The 24,965-nt window shown below is 38.7% G+C and overlaps 1 protein-coding gene across 6 annotated transcripts in view; it reads left to right on the plus strand.

The window, feature by feature from the left end:
- Positions 1 to 592: 592 nt before the first annotated feature.
- The window catches only part of HIPK3 (homeodomain interacting protein kinase 3), a 94,097-nt gene continuing 69,724 nt past the window's right edge, over positions 593 to 24,965 (plus strand). For 4 of the 6 annotated variants that reach the window (XM_032841022.1, XM_032841026.1, XM_032841023.1 and 1 more), the window contains exon 1: positions 593 to 860. In XM_032841022.1, coding sequence (XP_032696913.1) covers positions 839 to 860 — 22 coding nt within the window. In that variant the 5' untranslated portion in view covers positions 593 to 838. Of the gene's footprint in view, positions 861 to 1,490; positions 2,068 to 2,294; positions 2,866 to 24,965 lie in introns of those variants that run through there. The other 2 variants (XM_032841024.1, XM_032841025.1) reach the window with 2 other exon arrangements.

Below are 24,965 nucleotides of genomic sequence, written 5' to 3' on the forward strand. Positions count from 1 at the left end.
TTTCACTAAGATTTTTTTTCTATTATTGTAACTTTCTCCTGTGAATAGTGTTTTTTATCCTTTTTTGGTTCTTTTAACTATTGCTTTTTTGAAAAACCAAAAGTAACTAAATACTAAGTAAAAAGGAATGGCTAACATGCTGCTTTCTCTCTGAGAGACAGTCATTGTTGTGTTTTTCTATTCTGGAAGCCTTTTCAACTGGTTTGCCTCCCTAACTTGAAGAAAACAACTGTCATTCGAAAATAATTCCAACTGCCTCAGGGCATATTATCCTCTTCTCTTTTTAAAAGGAATTCTCAAAAATATTCCTTGCCATTTGAAAAGCAGCAGGGAATAAATGTGTATTAAATATGCAGCAATTTGCCACTCCCTTTGCCCTGCCCCAGTTACTGCATTAGAAAATGTCAGAGGATAAATACATATGGTGTAGAGTCAAACCTCCCAGTGAAGATTATGAAAGGAACAAAGCAAGGACCCTTCCTTAGAGAAAGGTGTTCAGCCCCACCCCCGTTAAACACTGATTAAGAACAAAAGGCAATAAGTATTAAAATAAATTAACTCTGAATGTTAACTCTAAATTAACTCTGAAGGTCAGTTTGTTTCTTAGGGAAAAGAAGGGGACAGGGCGTGCAGACCAGGGCTTTGCTGTATTATCTTGGGCAGGTCACATAAGCTTCTTCGAAGCCCTGCCCTAGCTTAAGAGTTTGGATCAAGGATCTCTAAGTCTCTTTCATCTCTAAAATTCTACAGTTCTATAGTTACGTTGAGATGGGCCATTCTGTTGATTTCCTAGTCTCCAGGAGAGAGGTAACTAGTCTCTGGGAGCGGAACTAACTTGATGGAGAGTTATGAACGCAGAGGTGGGTATACTTCACAATTACAGGGTTTGGGACCTTAGAGATGTTCTTGGAAAATGTGCAAGAAGGTCTTTCCCTCATTCTTTAACCCAATTTTACAATACTGTTGACTCTTTGGGATGGGGGAGCGGGAAGGACCTGTTTTAGACCGGGACTGTTCACTTGACCAAGCATTTCCCCTTTCCTTATTTTTGGACCCTTAAAAAAAAAAAAAGCCGCCAACAGATCCTAAAGGGGTGGAAGGGGAAATTGTGATTACGGCATCTCGAAAGGCCTGTAAAATCCTGCTTCCCCACTTTTATCCCTTTTTTGGGGGGGGGGGGGTAGGATCTTTTTTTAAATGTGTATTTTTGTCGGAGTGGGCCTACAGTGAGGTTCAGAGCAGCAGACGGGGCGCTGACGGATGCTGCGGCTGCGGGCGGGCTGGCGGGAGGGAGCTCCGGGTCGGGTCAAGCCGGCCGCCAGGCGGGCTCGGAGCTACAAGGGCGCGGCTACGGGCGGGCCCCGGGGAGGGGCTTCGCGGAGGCGCCGCGGCCCGAGGCGAGCGGGGCCGCCCGGGCTCGGCGCGCAGCGCGGCCCGGCGGGCGGTGGCGCTGCGGAGGCGGCGGCCGAGGCCGGCGGGCGCGGAGGAGGGGCCCGAGACTGGGGCGGCCGGCGGCAGCTGCCTCCGTGACGACTGCCGGCAGCGCGGCGGCCTGAGGAGACCGAGCCGCGGGCCCCGGCATAGCTGCCTCTCTTGGCTGTCTCCTTCTCGTCCTCTAGCGGCAGGGGCGTCAGGAATGGGTCCCAGCCGCCGCGGGCCCCGCACCCTGCGCCGTCCGTAGGCTCCAGCGGTCGGAGGCCGGCCGGCCGGCCTCTCGCCACCCCTCGCCCCAGCCCTGCCGTCCCCACCCCAAATCCCCGGGAAGGAAGATGAGGGAGACGGGCCCGGCGCTCAGCAGCCAGAGCAGCCAGAGCAGCCGCAGCCGCAGCAGCAGCAGCAGCAGCAGCAGCAGCAGCAGCAGCAGCAGTCGGGGGAGGGTGTTTCGCCGTTTCCTCTCAGCCGCCAGGACAAGATGGCAGCGGCCGCGGAGAGGGGCTGAGCCCGGGCTGGGTGGTGCCGCCTGCTGAAGCGCCTGGCTCCCTGTCCCCGGCACGGCCCCGCACCCCACTCCGGACATGCTCAGGGCTGCGGCCGCCCGAAGAGGGGAGAGCTCGGGCCTCTAGGAAGGTAAGGGAGGAGGGCGAGGGGCGCCCCCACCCCAGGGTGGGGGGACTAGCTTCATTCGCGGGGCCTCGGGGCCCCTCAGTCCGACCCCGGCGGAGTCCAACGCCTCCGGAGCGGCCCGCACCCGTCGCGCGTCCAACATCGGCGGCCGAGCCGCTGCGCTCCCGAGCTCCGCCTTTCCGCCACGGCTTCCCGCCGGGTGGCGAGTTCGGGGACCGCTCGCGGCCCGGAGGCCGCCGGACGCGGGGGCCGCGCGTGGTTGGTGCGAGCGTTGGCGCAGCCTCCGGGAAGCCGCGCTGAGGCCGGGCTGGGCTGGGCGGCCCCGGCCTTCCGCTGCCAGGATTGCGCAACGGCTCTTCCCAGCAACCGAAGTTTTGTTTAGTCCCACAGGGGGCCTCTTTCCCCACCGCGACGTTAGGTCGTCACTACGGAGACCTCTTGTCTTTCATTAAGGGGAACAAACACAAACACGCGCACGCACACACGCAACTTGAGCGCCCCAGCCGATGGCTGCGTCCCTGGCTTTGTGGCCCAGTCACCAGCGTCGCCGAGCGGCCGGTCTGGAGGGTGTCAACTCTGGAGACGTGAGTGCGTGTGATTGTTGGGGAAGAGAAATGTGACCCGCCGCTCCGCGTCCCCTGCCGCGGTCGGAGGAAGGCGTGGCGGCCGCGCGGCGGGGCTGTTGCCGGCTTCTCTTGTTACGGTGGCGGCCGCCCGGGTCCCTTGGTGGAGAACTCTCGGAAAGACTTCGGCTGGGAATGTCTGTTTTCCTGTCGGGAGGGAGACGGCTGTTTTAAAATGGTATGTGGCTCTCCGCGAAGCCTGTTTCCCAATCTTATCTAGGCTTGAGGAATTGCGCTAAAGGGTGTGTGCGTATTACCTTGGACCTGTTACAGAGTAGTCCGAACACGTTCAGTCCTCGGACTGTGTTTTCACAACCTCTCGCTGCCCTGTTAGAATTTATTTTTCCACCTGTCAGGTCGCTGCTTCTAATTATAAGGCGCTTCTGTTAGCAACAGTGAAGTTTTTCAGATTCTCGTCTGGCGTATAGGGAAAGCTCCTGGTAGATTTTGTTGTCAACTTTGATGTCTCCCTGGTCCTGGGCCGGGAAAGTTAGCTTGTAAAACAGCCTGTGCTTGTGCTTATGTGTACCTTGTAGTAGTTTGGGGATTGGCTGACTACCCCCCTCCCCGCCCCCCCGTCCCACCCCCCCAATTTTAGGTTTTGCTTGTTAGCTGTAGCTTCTGGCGTGGAATCACTTATATTCACACCATTACAGTTTATTTCAAAGTTTTAATATCGTGGTGCCTTAAAATTTTTAGGAGGTGCCCTTTTTGATCAAATTTTTGTTGAAAACTTTTGAGCAGGATCAGTGGGCTTTGTCTGTTCCCCAGCTAACACATTTTAATCCTACATTCTCATTTAATTTTTCAGAAGCTGGGCAAGCCTCACCATATGTTTGATAAGTCTAGATTCTGCTTATGTTTGCAAGTGCAGTGCTAATTTTATACAGTGAGCTATGATAAGGTTTTGATAGGTCATGATTAAACAGTATTAAACTTAGTAAACTTAGTCAACAAAATAAAACTGACCTTTTAAAAAAATAGTTTTTATATTTCTTTGGCTACCTTATGCCTTTATGCCACTTAACAGTAAATGAAATGTAACCAGTCAGATAAAGTATTTTTAAATTAAGGTTTTCTTGGTATATTTAGGGGTCCATTCATAAAGTGTAGACAGCTCATATTTATAAAATATAATGCTCAAACTGTTTGAGGCTTATTTTTCTTTTACTTTTGAAACTTATTTGATCTTAATTTGTGTTAGAAGTGTGTTGAAGTGTTTGGGATTTTGCACATTTCACTGTGCAGTTTTTTTGTACTTACCATAAAATTAAATAACAATTTGTTCCTGAATTTTTTTCTCTACTCTAGGGAATATATTTTCTAAAAAAGATTTTTTTTGTGGGGAGCCTTAGGTTCCAACTATGTTTTAAAAAGCTGAGATGAGCTTGAAATCTACAACAGAACCAGTCATTAAATGTTTCAAATTTATATTTGGACATTGCTGACTACAGTAGCTAAACACATATTAGGCAGGCAGATCATAACATGGTGAGCTAGTCCTCGTTTATTGTCGTAATACCTTTTCCATTGAACTAGTCATTATCTTGCTTATAAACCGGTCATTGGCTTCTGGGCATGGAGTTTTAGAGTCACATAAAAGTGGATGGTTTTTATGAGATAATTCTTCTTGTAAACATGCTTGAAAAGAAGCTTCAGATCATACTATTTTAATTTTTTGGATGTTCTGTCATGGAGTACCATAAAATAAGGTGCAAATTACAGAGGTAGGCTGCTGTAGCTAGTATGGCAGGGCACGTGAGTATTTGTTTATTGTAAGATATTAAAAGCTTTTTTTTTTTCCTTGCAACTTAAAATAGCAACAGCTGTTGAATGAACTTTCTGATTGAGCTTTTGTTTTAAATATTTGATACTTGAACACTGAAGGCATTCATAGGTAGGAAAGGGGAAATGTGGATTCCAGAACGCTGAAATACTGTTTCCTAAACCTGTTTCACATCCATTGAAGGGAATACTTGGTTGCATGTTATTTTCCATTGGAGTGTTACAGTGACTTATTCTGGTGACTTTTGAAATGATTTTTCTATATTCTCTCCACAGTAGTTCACCAAAGGTGCTGATATGGTAGATTAGAATTGTGTTAGTGGTAGTTAATTGAAAGGCATAAGTAATGTAGTTTCCATTGCATTCCATTTACGTTTGAGTTTGGAGATAAAGAAGTGATGGCAATATTTAGATTTAAGTGTGTTCTAAGGAACTTTGAAGTTCTCTGTATTTAAAATATCTCTCCAGAGTTATTCTTGCCCTTTAACTATTAGAGGATACAAAATAACTTGCTATATGATTATATTGTTGCTACCAAAAGAAATGTTCATGTAAAATTTCTGGGTTTACAGCTGTCCTAATTTTCTCATGTCTGAAGTTGAGACTTCCAGTGTGTTATGTTTATCTTGGAAGTTACTTCTGAGAAAAACTACTACTATTTTGTTAAAATGGAGGAATCTGCCAGTCAATTTTATTACTTCTTTAAAGGTGTCCCTACCTGCCCACCCCCCAACTTGCTGAAAGCTTTGTTACAGTAACCCTTTTTATATGATACAAATGTGAGTCTAAAGGAATTATTTTAAATGTCTTTACTGGTTCTGGATTCAGCTGCTTAAAAATTAACTTGTCTTGTATCTTTGAACACAACATAAGTTGAATAGGGATATATATTTAGAGTTGAAGTTTTTTTTTTTTTTTTTTTTCCTTCTTTTTTTTCCTTAGATTTTATTTTATTTATTTGAGAGAGGGAGAGACAGAACAAGCAGTTGGGGGGTGGGGCAGAGACAGAGGGAGAAGCAGGCTCCCGGCTGAGCAGGGAGCCCAGTGTGGGCCTCAGTGTGGGGCTCCATCCCAGGGCCCTTGGCATCATGACCTGAGCCAAAGGCAGGCACTTAACTGACTGAGCCACCCAGGCATCCAGGAGTCGAAATTTTTGAATCAGTGTAAGTTTTCAGGGTAGCCAAAGCACTTATGTAGCTGACCTAAGGAAATACAGTCCAGTTCTTTTGGTTGGATTAGGAATGATTTGGAGGAGGAAAAAAAGTGATTTGGAGAGAAACAACTTAATATTAGTGTGTTGCTTCTGTAGTTTTGTCATAGCTGTTCTTTTGGACCTTATTAGGACCAGGCTAGAATAGATATTTGGAAGATGTGTGTTATACATTTTACCTAAATGTTTGTCAAATTAGACCTTGACCTATTTGGCAGATCAGGCTGCTCTCCTCAGTTGATACTAGGGCCATATGTCATACTACACAAAGGCAACATAGTGTCTGGATTCTTAGGTGCACACTGTTATGCTGGGGACCTGGAGCCTCTGCTCTTAGGACTTGAGTGCAAATTTTAAAAAACTGGTAGATATTGGAAATGCTGTATTTTTAGGGATGGTATTTGTGGTTTGAGGGCAGTTAAGTCAGTAGACTGATTTATCTTTTGTATTTAGTAGTTAACGGTCAGTAGTTTAGAGAGTTACCCTTCTCCAATAGGAAGTCTTTGAATTGAAACAAGACAAGGACAATATGTTTTACTTTAAATATGTTTTGTTACTTTGACCCAAACAATTTCTTTAATTTTCTAAGAGTGAGAATTTTCCTTGCTGGGGAAGACTGAGTGGGAGGAAGCTAGTGGTCAGGTAAGGTATTAAGGTGGAGGAAGCTGGGCCCTAAATTGCTGGAGGAGGTTGATTTAAGTGAATTTAGGAGACTTAGAAATCTGTTTTGACTTAAATGTTCAAGTTGTTAGAGACCAGAGTTCAGTTATAAAATCAGTGAAATATGTGGTAGCTTGAGGGAAAGATTAAGAATACACCATAACGGGGCACCTGGGTGGCTCAGTGGGTTAAAGCCTCTGCCTTTGGCTCAGGTCATGATCCCAGGGTCCTTGGATCGAGCCCCGCATTGGGCTCTCTGCTCAGCAGGGAGCCTGCTTCCTCCCTCCCTGCCTGCCTCTCTGCCTACTTGTGATCTCTGTCTGTCAAATAAATAAATAAAATCTTAAAAAAAAAAAAAGAAAAAAAAAAGAATACACCATAACATCTGTTAAAAGATCAGCGTTGTGAAGTAATATCTGTGTATTATCCCTGACCAGTTTTTAAAACCACTGACGCCCCCCCTTCCTTTTTGTGCCTTTTATTTCTTGTCTAAGCTAATTTTCCTTAACGTTGAACTTAGAGAAGATAAACTTCCTGTACAATTACAAAATTCTTATGTTAAATGCCTAATTTGAAATCCGAAGTGTGAAGAGCATAGAACATATTATTGCTATTGAAGTGAGCTTGATTTATAGAAATAATTTTTTTTTATTTTTTTAGTTTTTAGAGATACTTAAAAATAAAACTACAGTGCTTAGTAAATGAATGTAGGTTTTTCAAACTGAAATAAAACCCAATTTCTCCGCTGTCTGTCACATTCCTTTTTTACTTTCTGAGATTAACAGCTCTTCTTTTAAAAATTAGATTTCCAGATACACTTTTCATGTTGCATTTTCTTTGCTGCTTTGCCTTTTTTTTTTTTTTTTAAATAAAAGGATTACACCTAAAAGAAGTGGAGATTTAGAGAAGAATAACAAAGTATGTTGCTCCTCTGAGCTGTACTTTATCTTTTAGGTAAGGATCTAAATTGTGAAAGACTGATTCTTAGTCCCATTGAAAATAAAAGATTGCCAGAGGTGTTCAGATAAATTGTTTTATTTTGCATATTGTTAATGCTAGAGCATCTTTTCTAATTGGAAAACATTGTTTAGATTTGATACTAAAATAATTAGATGAAAAGAATGAGTCATTTCCTCCCCCCTTTAGAGTTTTGTAGCCATTTATTATAAATTACATTTGATTATATGGCGTACCAAGAACATTGCCTTTATAGAATTTGATAGAAACTATAAAACTTGGCTGCATTTGACTAGCCAGTTATAGATGATTCCCTATTTACCATGGTTCGATTTAGCATTTCCTGACTTTACCATGCCGTGAAAGTCATACACATTCTGTACTTTGAATTTTGAATTTTGCTTTTTTCCCAGGTTAGCAGTGTGGGGTCTTATACTTTTCCTTTGATGCTGGGCAGAGGCAGGGAGCCACAGCTTCTCGTCAGCCACATGATCGTGAGGGTCAGTAATGATATACTTAAAACCATTCTGCACCGACACAGCGATTCCTTTTTTCACTTTCAGTACAGTATTGAATACATTACATGGGATATTTACCACTGTATTATAAAATAGGTTTTGTGTTAGATGACTTTGCCCAACTGTAGGCTAATGTGTTTTGAGTGGGTTTAAGGTGGACAAAGCTAAGCTATGATGTTCAGTAGGTTAGGTGTATTAAATGCATTTTCTATTTGGTATTTTCAGCTTATGATGGGTTTATCAGGATGTAACACCATTTAAGTGGAGAAAGACCTGTTTTCCATTTTAGAAATTAAAAAACATGTGACATTCTAAAAATGTTTGTTAACTTCAAATTCTTCAGCTTCCACCTACTTTTGTTGCATATTATTCATAAATTAAAATACCTTACAGTTTTTTAAATAATGAAATAGTAAACTTTGAAACCCTTGCAGAAAATAGGTTGCTTAGAAAACATTGCATACCCTATAAAGCGGTTATTTAAAGCCCTAAAGATATTATTTGTCTATATTTTGAGTCTGTGTTACCTGTTTAATTATACAGCAAGTCTTGTAGGTTGGTAAACTATACGACCTTAGATATATAATGTACGGTCTTAAATAGTTAATAAGTTAGATAGAGTGATAACATTGAAAATTGAACCTGACTTTCTAGAGATATTTCTTCCAAAGAAAAATTTAAGTTACTACTTCAGAGGGCTTTAAATATGTAATTTATGATAACTTATATTGAGATTAAGTAGGGTAAAGTGACATAAAATCACAATGAAAATTGCAGGTTATGAGCTATGTAGCCTGTGGCTATGATGCTGTGCTTCGCTACATTCGCGGAACAAAACACGTGTTGGGCCAACTTGTAATCAGTTTCAGTGGAGACAGTACAAATATCTCTGGAGTGTTTTAAGTTAGGTGAGAATAGTATTGGCTTCAGAAATACTAGGTTTTTAATCTGGTTACTGTGCTTTCAGTATTTTTTGTAGCTGGATCACAGACTCATACCACAATTAAATGGAATTTTATTGTTAGGCAAAACAGTGTTAAAATGTGTGTGTGGGAACTATTTTACCTGGTATATATTTGGGTGTCCTTACTAAGTGCAAAGTATTCTGCTGTGAAGGAAGAGAGCAAGCCCTGGTTCCAGCTTTGGCCAAATAGGTGAAATTAGCTAAGTACTGTAAATTTTTTTTTTATACTTGAGTATGAGTACATGAGATGGAAAACACTCTCTGAGAAATATGATGATTTATATATAGCATGTTCAAGTTTTTAAAAACTGTTTATTTAAATAAATAATGTTTAAAATATCAGGAATGGTTTGGCTTCTGAAAGTTGGGTATAATACTTGTTACTCCTTATAATGTTTAAAGGCAAAAACGTCATTTTAAAAATATGAAGAAAAATTGGGGGTGCTTAGGTGGCTCAGTTGGTTAAGTGGCCAACTCTTGTTTTCAGCTTAGGTCATGATCTCAGGGTCTGAGATGGAGCCCTGCATTGGGCTCCAAGCTCAGTGGGGAGTCTGCTTGAGGATTTCTTTCCCTTTCCCTGTCCCCTACCCCTGCTTGTACTTGTGCTCTCTCTAAAATAAATGAATGAACAAATAAGTCTTCAAAAACAAAATGAAAACAATTCTATAAATTTATTTTCTGTTATTAGCTTTTCCATTTAATAGTCTAATGGTTTATATAGACATGTTGCATGTACATTTAAATCAAGTGGAAGTTCATATTTCTTAAGCATGTGAATCTAGTTCTCTTATTCTCATGGTTTTTCCTTTTGGACATGCACAGTTCTTGTATTGCTTGAGAAGATTCTAATAGGTTTGCCTTTCCTAACTATATTACTACCTTCTAAATTTGGAATGCAGAGCTCTCCAAACCTCATTCCTATGCCAGCTGGTGGAAAGAAAATAGCAGGTGAAAACAGGGTCTAGATAGAATTCCATTTGAAGAAGATTGAAATTGCTAGATGTAACTTATTTGAAATCATTATACAGAAGGGATATTATTTGTGTACTTAATTTATGTAAATCATAAGTATGTTTAATTTGGGGTCCTTGAAGCCGAGTCATGCAAAGGGCAAGTATTATATTGCTCCACTATAATCGCATATGATACATTTTTAATGAAATTTTACAATTTGGTGACGTTTTTATATTTATTACATATGTGTATTTAAAATTGAATTCTGTGTGGAAACATACTTAGGGTGTTAGGGATTATAGTATAATTGGTTTTGCCGGTACTTTTGAGTAGATAACAATTGGGATATTTACTTTGTGAGTTGCTCTAAGTCCTCCTAGTGTGGCAGTTCTGAAAATATTTCTAATGGCTACTCTAACTTTTAAAATGTCTCTTAAATATTTCATATCGGAAGGTATATCTAGCTTGAAATTTTTTCCTGTTAATCCGATTGGAAGAAAATGAAATACATCAATTTCTAACCTAATATATTAGATTTTGGGAAATTTTTATATTTAAAATATAAAATAGTATCTATCTGAACTGTTTAGGTCAGACACCATGTCTTATATGGATATAAAACTTTTAATAGAGTTTGGAGAATCAAATTATAATTATCATAAAAGTATTCAAATAGAGGCATGCTATGCTCTACCTATATCCTTTAATCAAAGTATAGTGGTTTTACTAAGCAGCTTCACAGATACCTGCCCAAGCACTTGAGAATGTGTTGTATACACACTTTACTTCTCAGAACACTACTGTACCCCTCACTTTAATTCTAGCAGATGAATCTGTTTCCTGTAGAGAAGTAAATAGGTATGAACTTCCTCCAGATTTCCAAACCCTCTGCCTCTGAATGTAACTTCTATCAGTACATACTTTGTGTTTTCACTACTCTCTCAGGGACTGAAACATCTCCTTCCCTCCAAGATTGTTTCCTATTCTCGACTGTAGATATCATCCTGAAATGTGTTTTTCAGTGTCCTGAGCCTGTCCATTAACTTTAAGGCTTCACTGCCCCCCACCCTCGCCCACTTGGGCTCATTTTCTTCAGCCTTTAAAAATGATCAGGTATCTGAGATCTTAAGCAACCATCTTTTAATTGTGCCTCCTCCAATCTATGAACCTGTTTATTTCTTCCAAACTTCTTAAATGTACACTTAGCTTCTATTTGAATTCATATTCACTTCTTAGCCCTTGCAGTATAATTCTGTCCTTGCCACTCCAGTGAAATTACTCCCACTAAGCTCTCCATAGTTTCTTTTATTCACAATTTATTTATTCCTCCAGATGGTTGGATTTATAGTGCATCCTATTCTTAGCTCCCAGCTCATCTTTTGAACTATTGAGCTCCATATTCCACCCCCACAAAACAGGTAGCTCAGACTGAATTATCTTATTTCCACATTGTTTCTTTTTCTATTTCCTCTTTGGTATTTTCACTCATTTCTGTTGCAGTTTATGTTTGAAAACTTATTTATTTTATTTTTAAGTAATCTCTACACCCAACATGGGGCTTGAACTCACAACCCTGAGATCAAGAGTCTCATGTTCTACTGACTGAGCCAGCCAGGTGCCCCTGTGTTTGAAACTTTAAATCTTAAAATACTTATTTCTGGTGGATTCATTAAAAAAAAAAAAAAAGTAAAATTTGCACTTTGCAAAGCAAAATTTGGTAGTATTTATCAAGTTTCCTTTTTGGAAATCCATACTAAGAAAATAAGAATGTATAAAAACTATTTAAATGAAAATGTTCATTACAACTTTATATAAATATAGTGAAAAAAAATTAGAAAAAGCAGTTCAACAAATTACAGTATGCACATATGGCAGAATATTATGCTGCTGTTCAAAATATCCTAGAGAGAACAAGTTGGCATATCAAGTTACACGTGTACTATGATTGTAAACATATAATAAAACATGTTAGAACAACTAAAAGGGAAATAGGTCCTTTTTCCTGATTATTTTATAATTTATAGTAATTGAATAATTTAAAAATGATTTTCATGCTAAAATTCCATCTTTTCCTGGAGAGAGCAATGTGTATCTTTTCATGTTTTTATGGCAGACTGATTAAATTTTACATATTTATGTAGTCTACCCATATTCCGCAGTCTCATTCCAGATAATGGTAATAGCTTAGTGATCCTTTTTGTCCTTTAAACTCGCAAGGTTACTATGAACAAATAACATTTTAAGGTGTTTTTTTTTTTTTAAGATTTTATTTATTTATTTGATAGAGACACAGTGAGAAAGGGAACACAAGCAGAGGGAGTGGGAGAGGGAGAAGCAGACCACTGAACAGAGAACCTGATGCGGGGCTAGATCCTAGGACCATTGGGATCATGACCTGAGCCAAAGGCAGATGCTTAACAACTGAGCCACTGAAGCGGCCCCCCCCTCCCTTTTTAAGATTTTGTTTACTTGAGAGAAAGTGAGTGAGAGAGAGAGAAAGAGAGGAGGAGCAGGGGGAGGGGAAGAAGCAGACTTCCCACTGAGCTGGAAGCCTGAATGTGGGGCTCAATCCCAGGACCCTGGGATTATGACCTGAGCCAAAGGCAGATGCTCATCTGACGGAGCCACCCAGGTGCCCCTGAAGTTTTAACATTGTTATAAAATAACATTTGGCATATTTATCATGTATAATTGATATGTAATCATTACTTTATCTGAGATTCTATCTAGCTTCTAGCAAATGGCAGAAAAATGACATGAAGTTACTTTTGCCCAGTATGAGATTTTTAGTTATTTTAGTTATTTTTAGTGATTTTTAGTTATTATCTGAGAATAAATTTCTCATCAGTAAACTGTTAACAGTAACAGTTGTTAAGAGTTGTTAACAGTAAACTGTTGGCCATTTTCAGTCAATTGATTTAACATATTTTTCTGTATTTTATCGCATAGGATCAATGGCTGGCCTTCAGTTTTGAACTTAAAATATGTTAGCTATCACTTACCATCTTCAAATGGAATTAAACTTTTGTAATCATCTTTTTATCTTTTTAATTGTTGATGGCATTTAAAAAATCTCTTCAGCCGATAGATCTGAAAATTATTTTCTTACAGTTGTAATTCTGGTACATATAACCTTATAATATCATATTTGGCAATGTGGTTTTTTCTTTTTTTAAAGATTTTATTTATTGGACAGAGAGAGAGCTCACAAGTAGGCAGAGAGGCAGGCAGAGAGAGAGAGAGGGGGAAAGCAGATTCCCCACTGAACAGAGACCTGAGGTGGGGCTTGATCTCAGGACCCTGAGATGATGACCTAAATGGAAGGCAGAGGCTTAACCCATTGAGCCATTCAGGCGCCCTGCAATGTGACTTTTTACACTAACGTGAAAATTTATTTTCAGTGCTTCTGTGGGACTAATAGTAAGTAGAAGAGAGAAGTATTTATGTGACCCTTGCCAAAGCCCATATAAACCTGCAGTTTTAGTGTACGGCTTATTACTAACAACCCAACAATGTGTCATTTTATTTTACTAATTTTTAATTTTTATTTTTTAAAATTAATTTAAGTAATCTCTGTGCCCAGTGTGGGGCTCAGATTCACAACCCTGAGGTCAAGAGTTGCATGCTCTACTAACTGAGCCAGCCAGGCGCCCCAACAGCGTGTGTCATTTTGAAAAGTTAATGATAGATAGAGCCAAACATAAGCAGTCCTAGTAGGTTTCTAAGAATTCAGTGTCCTTTCTTTGATAGTATTCTTTTGAAAAGCAGCTTTTTTTCTTTCTTCTTCAGGGCTTTATGAATTTACATCGTTCTTTAGTTTCTTTTTGGCTTTCTTAGGGAAGCTTTTTGTAAATCTCTGCTTTGTCCCTTCCTCATATTTGTCATGAGAATAAGACCGAGATCTTGATTTTTCTTAACATATTTTCATTTCTGTTCCTTCTGTTGTTTCTGATTAGATACCATAGAGAATTTCCTGAAGCACAGGATTTCCTGAAGCCATTGTGAGAGACCCCAGTTCACAAGACATATATGACAGTTAAAATTTGAAACTTAAAAATAGTGGTTCTACATTAGAAAGGTTTTTGAAGGTACTTCACTGAATTTCTAAAAAAGGGCATTTATATAAAGTAGCATATCTGGCAACTAAAATATGAGTAGGGAGAGAACATAATTGTAGGAAAAAAACCAACAAATTTGAATGTAGCAGGGTACATGGTCACCTAAGGGCCATGTAGGATCTTACCAGAATTTGGAAAGAACAAGTCGCTGACTTTTTTGTTCCAGTTTATTTTTTCAAGCCCTAAAATGTTCATAAATATTTTTTGAAACTAAAAGTACTATCATCAAGCTTATACTGCTGTCAATATTTGTCTTTTCAGCTTTTCCAAATGCACAACTATTAACTGGTGTGGGTGTCGGTGGGGTGGGGTGGGGAGCAGCTACTATTCTCACTTGACTGGTTTTTAGACTTTTAGTTCTGTGGTATACGTTATTCTGGAGTGGTGAATGTAGAATGTTGTATTATTGGAAGTATAAAATGAGAATATTAAAGTTGTTTATTTAAGATAGCCTATAATTTTGAAAAGTTTTATGTAAGAGGACCTTCGATTCTATGAATGTTCATTTAGAACTTTGAATCATTATTTCTTACACAGAACAGAATTTTTTCCTTTATAATGCTTTGTCAACACTGGACATTTCCTCAAATTATTAATCTAGGATTCAGGTTCCTCTGTTGATTTGAGTTGTTTGAGAGGTAGAATGGGTTAGGAGGTATTCTGGTAAGGACTTTTTCTTCTTTTTTAGTTTTTAGTATTTCATACTCATTTTTGCCCAAAAGTTAGTTACATAGATTTTTTTTTTTTAAATGCAAAATAAAAATTTTGTGGTAGTTCTTTTGGGATAGATTTCCTATAAAATAGAAAGTAACGCATTGGACTTTCTGTTAAGGAAGTTGTTCATGGGGCGCCTGGGTAGCTCAGTGGGTTAAAGCCTCTGCCTTCGGCTCGGGTCATGATCCCAAGGTCCTGGGATTGAGCCCCCGAATCCGGGCTCTCCGCTCAGCGGGGATCCTGCTTCCTCCTCTCTCTCTGCCTGCTTCTCTGCCTACTTGTGATCTCCGTCTATCAAATAAATAAATAAAAAATCTTAAAAAAAAAAAAAAGGAAGTTGTTCATAACCCAAAATTATAGAACTGTTAGTGTTGTCTAGCAAGCCATCATACTGGTACTGACAGACACTGCATGACCAATTTAAATAAAGTTTTCTTTTTACTTAAGTTTTATAAACTAGATTTGCATTGGTAGTCTTAAAGTTTTCTTTAAGGAAGAGAGTGCTTCAGGTGAACTTTTTATCTTTAGTCAATTTTCCTATCAGTATTTCATTTTTGGGTCTTTATTTTGTTTTTTAAATTAAATTAAATTTTATTTCCTTCCTTCCTTCCTTCCTTCCTTCCTTCCTTCCTTTGTTTTTTTCTTTTTCTTTCAAGCTCTGTGCCCAATGTAGGGCTTGAACTCACGACCCGGAGATCAAGAGTTGCATGCTGCACTGACTAAGCCAGCCCGGCACCCCTGGGATTTTGATTTTAGATAGATTTAAAAAACCCAGAGAATTATATGCTTTAGTAAGTGTGGTCCTTAAGTACTGTTTTAATTAACCCTTTTCTAGCCTTTCTAAAGTAAATTGGTATTGCAGGGTGATTTCTGGCAGCTTTGAAATGTCCAGCAGGTCATTTTCTGTTCCAAAAGTTGGAATGTTTTGCTAAGTCAGATGAAGCTTGTTATTTAACATGCTGATTGTGTTATAGTCAACACATTCTCTAGATGCTTTGTTCACAGTACTGCTGGAAAATACCCAAGACTTTAGTGTTTTCAAATAAATGTTTTGTAGGCACCTCAGAGAGCAGGTTTATTTTGCAAAACTTTATAATATGTGGCAGTTCATTTATGTGAAAATGTTTCTTATGTGAAATGTTTTAGTGTTTAAGTAATTTCCTGGACAGGATACTGGTAAAATAATCTGTTAAATATATAGGTATTTAAAATACTGATATTTAAAAGACCAATGAAGAGAGTTAAATTTCTGGGGTATTTATCTTTTCTAAGAAGACATATTGTTTTGTCTTTTATAAATATGCACTTTAAACAGGGTAATTGAGAAATGAAACTGTGTGACTGGAAACTACATTTTATTGTCTGAATATCGCTAGTTAGTTATGTGGTTCTTTTTCTAATTCCCATTGTAGAGCCTTGTATAGAACAGTACTAGGGTTCTCTGGCTTTTCAAGAATGAAAAGGCCTTTTTGTCAAGTTTATTGGACCACATAGTGAATTTCTGCTTTTAGTCTCCACTGAAGAAATTACATAATGACCCAAAGCTCCAAACTACTGTGAATTAAGTAATACTTTTAAATGAAAAGATTTCTTTTCACTGCTTATAATACTTTTTTATTAATGTTGGCAGATGATCCCAGGGACTCATTGTGTGACGATTCTAGATTTTAGGTGATCTGGGTCATGCCTTAAATACTCAACAGTTCATTCCCAAATGAGTATCTCTTAAAAAGCTGCCTTGTGCAAAACAAAACAAAACAAAACACCAAACATATTGTTTTATGCGTGTCACTCATATTCTTTTTCTTCTTTTTATCACTTGACCTAATTCAGACCTATGGAAAAGTTACAGTAGTACAAAGAATTCTTATGTATCTTTCACCTGGATTTTTTAGATGTTAATATTTTATTCCATATGTGTTTACCTTTTCTCTGTATATCTATATCTGTATATCTCTGTATTTTTTTCCTCAGCTTTTTTTGAGTTGCAGACATATGTCCCTTTACCCCTATATATCTATATTTTTACCCGTAATATTTTTCCCAAAAGCAAAGACTATTCAGTTTTTATGTCTCTTTAGTTACAAGTAATCTGAAAAGTTTCTTAGTCTTTGTGTTGTTTTCTGACATTGACATTTTGAAGAATACTGCCAGTTAATTTGTAGGATGGTCCTCAGTTTGGATTTGTTTTCTTGTACTTAGAAATGTTAATAGTAAAATGTATTCCTCTTAGTACATTCATATCAGGAGACACATGATGTGATTTGTCCCATTACTAGTGATTTTAACCTTGATCACTTCAGGTGGGACCTGCCGATTTCTTTCTGTTGATTGGTATGTGTCTTAGGATGTATTTTGAAACTGTGTAATTGTTTTTGTTTTTAATTTAATTTATTTATTTGAGAGGGAGAAAGAGAACGAGCAGGGGGGAGGGGCAGAGAGAGAGAGAGAGAAGCAGACTCCCTGCTGAGCAGGAAGCCTGATGCCAGACTTGATCCCAGGATCTGGTGATCATGACCTGAGTGGAAGGGAGACACCTAACCGACTGAGCCACCCACGTGTCCCGAAACTGTGTAATTGTTGAGAGCTGTGAAGGGTCTTGCAAGCTAACAAATTAGCTATGGAAGCTGGCAGAAGATAGGAGACTGTTAGGTCAGAGATAAAGGACTTTCTTACTCACAGCAATAGCAGTAGTCATTGTGTCAGTATTTTGCCTGGTTCCCCAACTGAATTCCCCACATTGTGATGTGAACAGGGCCAGCCTGGTAACTTCTGCACAAAAGTGTTTGTGTTGTTAGAGAGGAACCCTAGGTTTAGGAAACTTGAATCTTTCATAAGAGGCAGTGAGCCTGCCTGACATTTGACCAAGAGGGAGTCATTATCTTTATTATACTGAACACTAAAAACCTGCCCTTTGCCCTGAAGGAAGACACTATGCTATCTCTATTTTCCAGGGATGTTCAGGGATATACAGATATCCTTTGAAAAGATACCCTGGAACAAAGGCAGTCAGTGCCCTTCCTTGCAAGACAAGGAGAAACATGAGAGACCTATGGTGAATTATCTCCCAGCAATCATATTCTGTTATTTTTAAAGCTTTCTCCCACTAGTTTTTGTATCTTTAGATAATTTTTTTTTTTTTAAGATTTTATTTATCTGACAGAGCGAGAAATTACAAGTAGGTGGAGAGGCAGGCAGTGGTAGGGGAAGCAGTCTCCCTGCTGAGCAGAGAACCCAATGCGGGGCTCTATCCCAGGACGCTAAGATCAGGACCTGAGTTGAAGGCAGAGGCCCAACCCACTGAGCTACCCAGGCGCCCCTAGATAATTCTTATTTGAATCAATCATTATGATTGTTGCTAAATAGTAAATTTTATGAATTGCTTTTCCTTCTTACTTACTCCTCATGTCCTTCATTCCTTCCCCCTGGGATGATAACTTCCCAACTACCTGCATATAGGCCTTCCTAAAAGAATCTGTACATAGGGGAACTTGGGTTGTGTCATAGGGCACCTCAAACTCATCATGTCTAAAATCCAGTTTTCCCCTCAATTTTCCTGTTTTAAAAATATATATATATTTTAAAGATTTTATTTATTTGACAGAGAGAGACACGGTGAGAGAGGGAACATAAGCAGGGGGGAGTGGGAGAGGGAGAAGCAGGCTTCCCGCTGAGCAGGGAGCCCTATGTGGGGCTCCTTCACAGGACCCTGAGATCATGACCTGAGCGGAAGGCAGACACTTAGCAACTGAGCAACCCAGGTGCCCCCCAAAAATGTTTTCTATTATCATTTGGCTATCAGTTTTTACAAGCCAGAAATATCTTGTGTCATTTCCTTTCTTCCCACCTCTCTGCGTTCTGTGGTTCTTCCTCCTAGCTACCTATTGGTAATTGGTATTCAGTTTCATTCCTTTGCTACTGTCTTTGCTGAGGCTCTGATCAGCTGTTAACCTGAACTATTACAATAGTTTTTCAGCTGTTGTTTCCATTATTGTCTCTGTCAAGTTTATCCTTTAGAACTTTGCCTGAGTAATCTTTCTATAATATAGATATGATTATGTTGATTTTCTGCTTAAAATCCCTTCAGAGGCCCCCATCACCTTATAGCTTCTTAGCATGGAGGACAAGGTTTTTCACAATCTGTGCTTTTTCTTTTTACAGCTGTCTGTCTTCTCTGGGATCATCTTTTTCTCCAGTGGCCCACTCTCCTGGCAAGTTATATTCTAGCGTGGAAGTAGCGAACTTTCTTCAAGGCCTAGATGGCAAATAGTTGAGTTTTGCAAGCCACATATGGTCTCTGTTACATACTTTTTTTTAAAAAAACAACCTTTTAGAAATGTAAAAACTATTCTTAGCTGTGGACCATACAAAAATAGGCTGAGTCAGATTTGGCCAGCCATAATTCGTGGGTCTTTTTTCTAGCCAAAGAAAGCTGATATGTCATATTTTCATTAGTCTCTGCCTTTGTACATGCTATTGGTTTATATTGAATGGAATATTCTTTTCTATATGGGAAACTTCTTCCCATGATCTTTCAAAATTTAGCTCATAGTAGGTTAACTTACTGAATCCTTTCATGCTTCTTCAGGAGCATATTTGAAGATTTTATTTATTTATTTGACAGACAGAGATCACAAGTAGGCAGAGAGAGAGGGAAGCAGGCTCCCTGCTGAGCAGAGAGCCTGATGCGGGGCTTGATCCCAGGACCCTGGAATCATGACCTGAGCTGAAGGCAGAGGCTTTAACCCACTGAGCCACCCAGGCACCCCTCAGGAGCATATTTGAATCATTTCCATTCTCCTTGCTACCTGCATGTCTCGCACATCTTATGTCATCTTATTTTACTGCCCTTGTTAGTGATGTAGTTATGTGGATACAAGTGTTTGCCTTTTGCCAGAAGCAGCTCATTGATGGAAAAACATGTTTTCTTCACTGCTGTGTCTTTCTGCTTGTAAGTGGCTTTACTTGATTTGAATAGAAAGAAAAATTGAAAAAAAAACAAACAAACCTGATACAGTATATGGCTGTTGAATATGCTAGTAAAATATACCTAAAGTGGGTTTTTTTTTTTTTTCCTTTTTCTTTAACAAATACAATCAGAGAGGTTTTTCAGTTCTCTGGTAGACTTTTTTTCCTCTTCATTTTAAAGTTAATGTAATATGAGGAATTTGAGAAACAAGACAGAGGGCCATAGGGGAAAGGAGGGAAATATGAAACAAGATGAAACCAGAGAGGGAGACAAACCATAAGAGTCTCTTAATCTCAGGAAACAAACTGAGGGTTGCTGGAGTGGAGGGTGTGGGAGGCATGGGGTGGCTTGGTGAGGGACATTGAGGAGGGTATGTACTATGGTGAGCGCTGTGTACTGTGTAAGACTGATGAATCACAGACCTGTACCCCTGAAATAGTACATTATATATTAATTAAAAAATATTAAAAAAGTGTGATTGTAGGCTGTGAAAGTATAGAAAGTAATAGAATCAAATCAAACAGGTCCTGTAGCTCAAGTCCCTCCTTTTCCCTTTCTGCCCAGATAAACATGCCCAGCATGTTTATAATTTCCACGTGTATTTTTATACTTTGACCACATACTTAATATATCTAAGTACAGTATAGGATTGTCTGCTATTCACTCTTAAATATAGGTTAATACAATTATGCAACTTGTTTTTGTTTTACATTGTTGTTTTGAGATTTATCCATGTTCATATATGTAATTTCAGTTAATTCATTTTGCTACATGTTGTTAGTTCTGATATACACAATTTTCCTCGCATTCTGACATCTTTGAAATTGTGATACATCTTAAGATCAGTGGTGTCTCACCCTTATAATTGGTGTGTTTTTCCTTTTTTTGTGGTACTTAAACATATGATTGTGGTATATGCCACATTTGTATTATGGGTGTTATATGAAAAAGCAATACTTTATTCTTTTTTGACAATCATGTTTTTTCAAAATTTTTGCTACTATATACAGAGCAGCAGTGAACATTATTTTACCCGTGTGTTTTTTGTTTTTGTTTTTTATCTTTTTGTACTTAAGTGTGTGAGTTTCTGTAGGCAGTATGCCTACCTGGAACAATTGCTAGATGACAGACTAGGTCCATTTTCAGCTTTGCTCTCAAAAGTGACTGTACTACTTTAGTCCGTAAGAGCCTCTGTTGACCTACAACTCTTTAATATTGGGTATTGTCCTACTTTTTTTTGTCAGTCTCATGGGTATAAAATGGCATCTGACTGTAGTTTTAATTAGTGTTTTCCTTATTGCTAGTGAGACTGGGAATATGTCGTTTGGCATGTATTTCTTTTTCTGTGAATTGCTCATTTATATCTTTTATCAAGTTTTCTACTGAATTTTGCTAAATACAACATGATTTCTTCAGATCTTTTGTTATGTGTGTTGCCAGTATCTTCTCTGTTTCTGTGGCTTATTTTTGGTTTGGGATCGTTTCATAAATGCACACAAAATTTAGATTTTAATAAAGTCGTATTTTCCAATCTTCTCGTTATGCTTTTTCTATCTTGTTTAAAGAAGGCATTTCTTCTTTCAGAGGTTTATGATTTCTTAAAAACATAACATTACTTTTAAATTGAAAGGCATAAAAACATAAACCTCTATTTAGGCTGACCAGGGTATGTTTTGTGTTGTGAGATATTTATAGGTGCATTCTTTTAATGTTCTTTGGAATGGAAAGGTAGAAATATTTATAATTGGTGAAGATTTCCTTCCCTTTTATATTTATCCTCTTGAAGGAAATTACGGCACTTTAGTTAGAGAATAATTAGCATGTGGGTGTGAAACTCTTTAATGAGGGACAAATATAGCACTGTAAACTTCTCATGATAAGTTCATAGGTGGTCATTATATGATAAAAATTTGGGAAGTCACTAACTGGAGACTTAAAAAAGAATAAAGCAGTGAAGATCTTTCTCTCTTTTTGGGTGGGGTAGGGTGAGGTGGGTTGCTTTTCTAAAAATGAAGCACACGGTTACCTGTTCAGGCCATACAAGACATAAAAGAGTTTGTAAAGTGCTTGATCTTTGTAGTTTGTACATGTTAAAAAAAAAAAAAAGGCAGGAGTGATTAAATCTTAGGTAAATTAACTCGATTATTAAAAAAAATAGTACCCCAAATTTGAATTTACAAATAAAAATAATTTATAGATGGATGCTTGGGTGGTTCAGTTGGTTGATGCCTTTGGCTCAGGTTATGTTCCTAGAGCCCTGGAATTGAGCCCTGTATCAGGCTCCCTGCTCAGTGGAGAGTCTCTGTCTCCCTCTCCCTCTTTTGCTCCCTCTCTGTGTCAAATAAATAATAGCTCAGTGGGGAGTTTCTGGGGCGCCTGGGTGGCTCAGTGGGTTAAGCCTTTGCCTTCCACTCAGGTCATGATCTCAGGGTATTGGGATGGAGCAGGCATTGGGCTCTCTGCTCAGCAGGGAGCCTGCCCCCCACCCCCCGCCTGCCTCTGCCTACTTGTGATCTCTAAAATCTAAAATCTAAAAAAAAAAAAAATTCTTCTCCCTCTGTTCCTCCTGGTGCTCATTCTCAAATAACTAAATCTTTAAAAAAAAATACCATTGCAATAACAAATTGTTCAGTTCATGACCTTAATCAGTCACTATGTCATTAAAATAGTGGAATATTTGTTTTTCATATTCTTCTCCCTTATCTTTCACTTATAAAGCTCCTAAGAAAAATACTCCTTTATCCACTCCATGAAATGTTGATAAGTTTTCAGTTAAAATGTATTTCCAAGGTATACCCTTTTCCTAGGTATATTTATGAAAGCAAAATTTTTATGGCTAAACCAAGCTAGAATAATCTATTATTTACATGAAACTAGATTACTTTGAAGACTTCATTCTGTCTCTTTTGATCTGTTTGTCAGACTTGGTGATATCAAGACAGACATTTGTACAAGACTTAAAAGTTGTGATAAAACTGATGTTTGCAGTATCTTATTAAAAAAAATAAGCTTAAAGGGTGCTTGGCTGGCTCAGTCAGTGGAGCATTTGACTCTTGATCTTGGGGTTGTGAGTTCAAGCCCCACATTGGGTATAGAGATTACTTAAATAAAATTTTTTTTTTAAAAAGTTTGAAATGATATGAGGCCCTAGCAAGACTTTATTCATTTAGCTCTATTCTAGACTTTCTGAGGAATGCAAAAGTAGTTTAAACATAACATAATTTTGGGGTGCCTGGGTGACTCAGTGGATTAAGTGATGGACTCTTCCCTTTGGCTCATGACTGGCTCAGGTCATGATCTCAGGTCCTGAGATTGTGCCTGCATCGGCCTCACACTGGGGATGGAGCCTGCTTACGAATTCTCTTTTTCCCTCTTCCTCTGTCCCTCCCCTGAGTGCATGTGTGTGCATGCACATTCTCTCAAATAAATAAATTAATAAATTAAAAAATATAAAAAGAAAACTGTAATTTTTCTTTGGTCCACTAGCTGGGTGAACTAGGTGGACCCTGTTTTTTTCAAAAAGGCATTTTGCAGTGTTGAAAGTCATTAGAGTGATGTGCAAAGCTCCTTTCTGGAAACGACTAAATTACTGATTTGCACATAAAAAAAGCTTTGGTGAAGACCACCTTCCCTCAAGTGCTTTTACTTCTCTGAAGAAGTTTTGCTTTTGAATATTACCTCCACTAAAGTGTTTCACGTCCTAGAAGTTCATCATACCTGAAGTATGATGAAAAAGGAAAATGGAAAAAGATTGAGAGAATTCAGATTAAGAATTTTGGATTCATTTGCTGCTAAGCATCTTTAAAAATACCTTTTGTGTTACATAAGAGAAGTGTTAATTTTGAATCTAAGGTACTAGAAGGAGAGGAACTAGAATTTAGCAAAGGATATTGTGAATTTGTATGGTGGGAGATAGATAATCAGAAAGAGATGGTAGATCATAGGAAGATATGGGTAATATTTTGAGGCCAGAATGTGAAGTACTGTTTTGACATGGGCAGGTCAGATCTTGAGGTTTAATTGAGGTGAGGGAGAGAAAGAAGGATCCAGGTAAAGACAAGAATGATAGGGATTTAGGGGCACCTGGGTGGCTCAGTGGGTTAAAGCCTCTGCCTTCGGCTCAGGTCACAGTCTCAGGGTCCTGGGATTGAGCCCCGCATTGGGCTCTCTGCTCAGCGGGGAGCCTGCTTCCTCCCTCTCTCTCTGCCTGTCTCTCTGCCTACTTGTGATTTCTGTCTGTCAAATAGATAAATAAAATCTTAAAAAAAAAAAAAGAATGATAGGGATTTGGTGTAGTAGGGGACTGCTTATGTGGGGTAGGTGGTGGTATTTTCTTTGTTTTTTTTTAGCATGCTCAATGATTTTTACATAGTGCTTTTAAACCTTTTTGTATCTGGTGCAGATTATAGCATGCTGAAAGGCAATCGTAATCTGTAATGTATGTTTTCTAATTTGACTAAAGACACACTGTATTAGTGAGCTTAGTACTGCACTAATACTGTAGAACATCTCATTACTCTTTTCACATAGGATAATTCTCCAGCTCTGTTAGTTTTGAGGACACCAGATTAAAGGTACATTGGTACTTTGTACCTGATAAAGCAGTCTTAACTGTATTTTTCATTTCCTGTTCCATCCTCCCTTTACAGAGTTTGGTAATGAGTTCACTTTTGAAAATGGACTGCACTTGTGTCTACTTTATTTTAATATAGATTCTGGAAACAATGGATAGATGTGTTCGGAAGAGAACTCTGAATGCAGGGTTCTCATGTAAACAGAATCAAAGGTTTATTTTGATCTAGCATAGCTGTTTGCTTATTTCCAGTTGAATGAAGATATTCCCTAAGGTTACTTGCATAGAGGTACCTTTTTTTATTGGTTGTTGTGTGGTTATCATTATTATTTTTTTGATCATAGAATATTGGCTATAAGTGCTTTGGTTTCTTAACCCTGTTTATTTTGAGATGATCTTTTAGTGCCCTGAGCTTCCCCTTATGTTAAAAAAAAACTTAGTTTTACTTGTTTTTTTCATTTGTTTCTTCTTGTTGATCTTTAGAAATGCTGATTACATTCATATTTATATCTTAATATAAAGCTTGATGCTTTTAGTAATGTAATAATTTCTGTACTTTCCATTGATAGTCTGAAAAAACTGGGTATTCAGTAGTCATTTGGGAATGCCCAGCTAAACTATAGAGTTTAGTTGTTTTTTTAAAATATTTTATTTATTTATTTGACACAGAGAGAGAGATCACAAGTAGGCAGAGAGGCAAGCAGAGAGAGAGGGAAAGCGGGCTCCCCGCTGAGCAGAGAGCCTGATGTGGGGCTTGATCCTAGGACCCTGAGATCATGATCTGAGCCGAAGGTAGAGACTTAACTCACTGAGCCACCCAGGCGCCTCATAGAGTTTAAAGTGTAATGTTTAATAT

The sequence above is a fragment of the Lontra canadensis genome, unplaced genomic scaffold (genome assembly GCF_010015895.1).
Source record: "Lontra canadensis isolate GAN:19392208 unplaced genomic scaffold, GSC_riverotter_1.0 scaffold118, whole genome shotgun sequence".
In the NCBI taxonomy this organism is placed as follows: Eukaryota; Metazoa; Chordata; class Mammalia; order Carnivora; family Mustelidae; genus Lontra; species Lontra canadensis.